Source organism: Pseudorca crassidens, chromosome 13, assembly GCF_039906515.1.
Source record: "Pseudorca crassidens isolate mPseCra1 chromosome 13, mPseCra1.hap1, whole genome shotgun sequence".
Classification (NCBI taxonomy): Eukaryota; Metazoa; Chordata; class Mammalia; order Artiodactyla; family Delphinidae; genus Pseudorca; species Pseudorca crassidens.
In genome coordinates this window covers 77,334,651-77,341,773 of record NC_090308.1, presented here as the reverse complement: position 1 = coordinate 77,341,773, position 7,123 = coordinate 77,334,651, and the positions used below count along the sequence as shown (strand labels likewise).

The window sequence follows — 7,123 nt, the reverse complement described above, 5'->3', positions numbered from 1 at the left end:
CAAATAAAAGAGATCAGAGCACAACCCCACAGTCACCCCCAGCACACTCTGCTGAAACCATTACCCAGCTGCCCATGTAGAGGCTGGCTGAGGACTGCTGGAAAACCTCAGGAGCGTTCACTCTACCGAGTAATCCCCCTTTAGAATGACAGCGGAACGCAGTGGGAAATATTTGAATGTTGATGGACAAAGCATTTGGGGAGGCTAAAAGGGGCGAGGGAAGCCCTGCAACCAGCTGCGTCTCTTGGTGTCTTGCAGTTTTCATCTCACTAAGGAATCAAACTATGATGTAACGCCAAGGAAAAGCGTCTCTCATTTTGGCAGATCTGCTGTACTGCTTCTGCGTATTCACAGTCAAAACCACCATATTTTAAAGAAAATACAAAATGCAGAAGGGAAGACTATTTTAAAGCAAACAATTTTAAGTAAAAATAAAGTTGAATACTCATTTTAAATGATTTTAATTTGATGAATATTATGTTCCAACTCAAAAAAGAATATTGCACAATGCTTTCATATCACAATGGTTATTTTTCTCACTCTGGTGAGGTTTTGATAAACATAGTTGGCTTTGGAAATAATACAGAAAATGTCTTAATTGGTTAAATAATTTCAATAGCCTGTGAAGAACTGAAAGTAGGATATTACGTTCATAGAAAAAACAAGTACATATCCATAAATTCACTCGGCTGTAGTGAAAAATAATAAACTTCTCATGGATTTAACAAAACTTAAAGGAAACAAAATTGAGAATGCTGTGAAAATAGAATGTAGCTCCAAAATTTTTCGATGCAATCTTTTGCTTTTGAAAATCCATTCAACCTTGCAAGACTTCTAAGAATACCTGATCACACGGTGAGCCTCCTATATTGGAAGAGCTAACATCTGATATTTTTAAAGCAAAATCTAAAGAAATACAGATCCGAATTGTTAAAATAACGAAATCTGCCAATGGTGAGGTAAAATTACCCAAATAACATAAACAAACAAAAAGAAAACAACACCAGAAAATAAAAGAATCATGTCATGGCACCTATAAATATTTCTGTGTAAATTTATGAATCTATGGCATCTTCCCTAAGTAACAAACACAGTTTTCATCATTTAGTTATGGAGTAAATGCTGAAAATTTAAGAAAATAAAATTTTAGTGGTCACTAAGCAAAATTAATTCCATGAAACTCTCCCAATTTTTATGAATTTGTTACAACAATTTTTGTCATTTTTCCTTTTTGCCTTCTCATTAGTATTTTTAGCAGAGGCGTAAATGTGGGAGTCCAGAGGGGCATATAGGCCTCAGATGCCAGGTATACTTTTTTTTAAACTTCCATCTTGCATTTTTGTTGTTTTTAGAATTGTTGCTCATCAAATTCATGAACACACCCTACTTTTGCTATGTTTTTTATTTATTTCCAGGAAAATTCAACCACAGTATAAATAGAAAAGGCACAAACATATTAAAGGCATTGTCTGATACACCATTTACTCCTCGTCACTGGTTTTTAGAAGCTGTGAATTATTTCAATAGTGTTGGTGTCTCTGTTAATGTTTAAGCTAGATATTCCACACCATGATTTTTTTTCAAATGGTTGTCCTAAGATGCAGTTCATTCTGCACATTTTGTGGCCATTCCAGGCATCTAATATCTGGAATATTTCCTCTACCACTAACTTCATCACACCCTAATATTTTATGACATACTTGAAAAAAAATCTTTGTAGAAGATACCCTCAAAAAACATTCTCCTCTCAAAAAGAAAAGGGCAACATAATGGATTAGTTCAATTATATGCCTTAACCTGGAAACACTGATTATGACTATATTTCAGAAAACCTGATTATTCCATTCAAAACTGATTCTCATTCATACTGATGATTGGAGATTTGCTTATAATAAAAGCTATAGAAATCATGTGAGTCTGGGATGGTGCCAGGATTGCCCATGGGGGGCAATTTTTTCAATTGGATGTTAATATTGGAATATGACTATTTATGATCTTGTTTGTTTATTCATTAGATAAGGATATGACTATTTGGTGTTTTCTATTTTCTGTTAATTTTTAATATTCTATTATTTTATTTCGAGACAATTTTTTTATTAATTTAGGTTGATTTTACTCATCTGTCACTCAGATTCCATTAGAGCTTAAAGAAAGGACTTAACCATAGCAGAGGCAGAAAAGAGCTCTGTATCCATCTGAATGACTTGGATCACACCATCACCCTCACTCTGCTTTGCAAGTACCAAATTTCATTATAAATGCAGGAGAAATAAAAACTGTCGATCCAAAGGTATATAAATTATTTGTAATATTTTAAATTAAAATCAAGAAGTATTTAAAGTTTTATCCTCTAGCCTGTTCACTCTTAGTGTAATAAAATTCCCACATGTTCAGAAAGTTATTTGCGTCAGACGCTAGTTTGTGATATATCGGAATATTTTTGCCATCAGAAGTATAAGCATTGGCAAACAGGGAACTTAACTGTGAGTCAAAAAATACAACAATACTAAATAAAACCCTTTTCTCATAGAAATTGTCTTTACAGTTCAGAAACGTTTTCAGAAATCAAAAGCCATAACAATTTTTAAAATCTTCACACATACACACTCTAGTTTTCTTAATCAGTAACGAAAGGCTTGCAGGTCTGTGATGCGTTCACAATCATTCATGCTAGGACAAACCTACTGTAGCATTTCTTTTACTTACAAAAATCAAAACTAATTTTACATAAAATATAGTTATTTAATTTATAATAGCTACTGAATATGATTTGCTAATTCCACAAGGTATACCTTAAAACCTAATGTTTCTGTTCCAGAGATGAAGTGTGGATTTCCCTCTTGGCCTTAGGAACCTGGATAAAGCTGTGGACTGGAGAAATGGGCCAATAGTATTACTTGTGTACTTTCTAGTTATCCTTGTGACACTCAGAGGCATTCTTTCTTTAATCTCAGTAAAGTGACATGATACATGATTTCTGCACCTAGAAAATGTGTCAACTCTTCAGTTCTCTTTCAGTTATCTTTCTAAAGACCTTACTGAAAACATGTCGATATTAACAAAGTCTTTTTTAAAAAAAAACCTATACTATTAGGGTTTCAAGTAGATTTCTGATGCATATTTTCACATAAACCTAAATTCAACAGCAGGTCTGACACTGAGATTTGAGTAATGTATGTTTGCTTTGAATCTTTAAAGAACATATTCTCTAACCTATATGTGGTTATAGATTATCCTGTCCAAATCCTAGCTATCAAGAAAAAAAATAGTTATCTATCTTGGGATTTCTCCTACCATATTTTAAAAAGATGCTGATAGCATCTAGGCCAGTTTTTATTTTCAGGCTTTCATTTGGGTAGATTGTGAGAAATATCCTGATATCACAGTCCTTATTATAAGTCCTGTACATATAAGTAAACAATGCAAACAGAAATATAATTGAACTGTCAGTAGAAGATGTTCCTGTAAGTCTTACTGGTTAAACTCATACAGCTCCTTCTATTAATTTCTTCCATATGAAAACCAATTCATCCAAGGTTTTGGGCACAGAGCACTAGAAAGATCAACTTTAAAAACCAGCTTAAGTATTTAAGCTCTTAAGTCAGTGTTATTTGTTAGTGTTGTATCATGGTCAGAAGCACAGAATTGTACAAACAATAATGACACCTCTTCCAGAATCTCCTGCTTTGGATTCACGTCTTGAATTTACCCCAGGAAATATGTAGAGTGTTGTACTTTCTTTCTTTTTTTTCAGAAATAACAAATGGATGAAAGAAAATAAGTATAGGTTACCATTTTGAATGCACCACTACCAATACTTTGAAGAACTGACAGTGTATTCTACAGATACATGTGCCATAGACTATGAAAAAGGAAACACTTTAGTAAAAAATCACATTACAAAGTGTATTATAAAAATAAATTACACAGCATGTGCCCATGGACCTGAAAGCTTTGCAAAAGGAAGAGAAATTTATTTTGACATAAAGATTGGATTGCTCTCATGCTACGTATTTTTATATTGTCAGCAACACCATGTTCAGTTTTTACATTTGTATCCTCAAAAAAATTCACTGGAAGTAGAAAGTTATTTCCAGTCATGATCAGTAGCATAGAGGACCTTAGTGATGGTGGAGAGCTGGAGAAATACTATCCGTTCAACAGGGACTCAGAAGAAGTACACACACCCAGTGTGTGCTCGGTTTACCATTTCATCTGGAGTTCATACGTAACTGGTGGATGATGATGCTTTCTACAAAGAGAAGAAAGACACGGCATTTTCAATTAAACTGAGACTCAAATCAGTAGTTTATGTGAGGGTCAATACCATATCATTTCGCTAAAAGACCATAGGTGTTAAACAAGAAAACAAACAAAAATAGGTTCATGAGCCCAATAGCTTCTCCTGCAGATCTTTCCTATTCTTGGGTAAGTTCTTTATATTGACACCGGAGCTTTACCCCTAAATTCTTGAAGATTTTTAGAAACCATGTCTAATATTCTAACAATATTCGATTGATTTTCCCCAAGCAAAGCGCTGAACACAAAGACAGTCATTACTATATACAAGTCCCATAGTGGAAACCAGACTATTGCCTAGAATTTCTGTTCTGAACGATAGTCACATACTTTTACTTGTTTATGGGTGTAGATTTGAGTTTTAATAAGGAAATATTCATTATTCCCAAGAAGTCACTAAATACAGATGACTCATTTTTGTCTCTGATTGTTGCTTTTTGCATAATTCTGCATATGCTCTTAAATCTGAATTCATTTTTATAAAAGTAAATAAAATAGATTCAGAAATAGCAATTAGAACAGTACCAGCCACAATGAGTAATATTTATATTTATTTGACTGATTTCACTTTTAACCTTTATGCCTTTGTGAACATTTATCATCTTTTTCTTCATTATGTCATCGAGGCCCTACTACATGCCCATCACTGTGCTGGGCATGGAACTACGCTGGTGAGCAAAATGAAGCAGGGCCCTGCCTTTGCTGAGATAAAAAGCAGAGGAGAGAAATAACGAAGCCTCAAATTGTTTCTCTGTCTGAAAAATGTATTACCTCCGGGTCAACTAATGTCAACGTTTATGAATAGCGTGAGGAAATTGCCACCTATTATGTTCATGTTAGTCTCAAATTCTTACTATTTACATTTTTTAACATGGATAATTAATATCTAAGTAAACATTAATTAAAGCTCATTATGTCATAGACCTAGAGGTTTACTTCACACTGACCACTAGGTGGAGATATTTCCATTCCTTCCCTTGACCTTTCCGAATTGAATTTGGGATAAAACAGATAAAGTAAATACATAAATGTTTTATATACTTAATAATAACCTAGCTATGAAGGTTTTTAAAAGCTTTTAAGACATAGGTATGATTTTTTACTGTACCAGAAACCCATAAAAATCATTATCTCGTTTTATCTTTGGAAAATTGTTCTAGCCTCAAATTTTTTCAGGGCCTAAAATTGTATCAAAACCTTCAGGTAAAAACTAAAAACACTAAATAAAATATTATGCAGGTAAAAATCAGGGTCTCACATTAAAATGTTATTTCCCACTCAACACTTTTTCTTTTTAAAAATTTCTATAGTAGGTTTCAAAGAGGGAAAAGATGTAGGTCTCAAACCTCCTTAATAGAATTAAAGTATCTTCCCCATTTTCCTCCCTTAAGAGATCATAGGAAACATACACTTAAAAGAGTGAAGTCTAGAATTGTTCTTATTGTATACGTAATTCAGAATGCCTGTGCCTTTGTTTCCTCATTACAAAATGAGGGTATCAGATATCATCTCTCAAATCCCTGGCAGGGCTAATATTTTTTTACTACAGTACCTTCTTCTCTCCCCTTGAGTGTGCAAACCTCTAAATTCCTAGAGTTGCCTTCTCCTAATCCTAGCATCTTATAGATTCCATAATAATAATGGCTTTTCAAGATACATGCACCCCAATGTTCACTGCAGCACTATTTACAATAGCCAGGACATGGAAGCAACCTAAGTGTCCAGATGAATGGATAAAGAAGATGTGGTACATATATACAATGGACTATTTATTACTCAGCCATAAAAAGGAAAATGAATTTGTGCCATTTGCAGCAACATGGATGGACCTAGAGACTGTCATACTGAGTGAAGTAAGTCAGACAGAGAAAGACAAATATCATATGATATCACCTATATGTGGAATCTAAAAAACTGGTACAAACAAATTTATTTACAAAACAGAAATAAAGTCACAGATGTAGAAAACAATTTTATGGTTACCGGGGGGGAAGGGGGGAGGGAGGGATAAACTGGGAGATTGGGATTGACATATACACACAACTATATATAAAATAGATAACTAATAAGAACCTACTGTATAGCACAGGGAACTCTACTCAATACTCTGTAATGACCTATATGGGAAAAGAATCTAAAAAAGAGTGGATATACGTATATGTATAACTGATTCTCTTTGCTGTACAGTAGAAAGTAACACAACATTGTAAGTCAACTATACTCCAATTTAGAAAAATAATAATAATAGCTTTACAGAATTAGTATTTGGTGAAAATACATATGGCAAGAGTACATACATAGAAACAATGTCTTGGTTGGACCATTACATCTTATTATTATTTTTAAGGTAGCAAACTGGTAATCCATGCATGATATATATATTAAAGCTATTAATCAGATTATGTTACTAAAAAGACTATCTCAAAAATATTTGACAATGCCAAATAAGAGAGTTTATTTTATTTTATTCAACTTCAATAATAAAAGATGGGGTTTAATATTTATGTACATAAAATTTACTTAAAGTAAAACAAGCCCAAGTTATTTTATTTTATAACATAGAGACATATTTCATCTTGTTTCTAAAGACAGTGAGATAAGATTTATATGATAGTGGCTCTATCATAGAGACATATTTCATCTTGTTTCTAAAGACAGTGAGATAAGATCTATATGATAGTGGCTCTATCATTTGAAACTTATTAAGCATATTTGTTAAATCTATGTTTGCTTATTATCTATGTTTTCCCCAAATCTGTAAACTGACTCAGATAAGAATTACCCAGCCAATACACAAACTTACGAGAAATAAAAAAGTTTGTTT

The 7,123-nt window shown here is 33.1% G+C and overlaps 1 protein-coding gene across 3 annotated transcripts in view; it reads right to left on the bottom strand.

The window, feature by feature from the left end:
• Positions 1-444: 444 nt before the first annotated feature.
• The window catches only part of FILIP1 (filamin A interacting protein 1), a 228,793-nt gene continuing 222,114 nt past the window's right edge, over positions 445-7,123 (bottom strand). For all 3 annotated transcript variants that reach the window (XR_010933856.1, XR_010933855.1, XM_067702752.1), the window contains one exon: positions 445-4,252. Coding sequence is in view for 1 of the 3 variants with exons in the window: in XM_067702752.1 (XP_067558853.1) it covers positions 4,212-4,252 (41 nt within the window). In the remaining 2 variants the exon portion in view is untranslated. The remainder of the gene's footprint in view (positions 4,253-7,123) is intronic.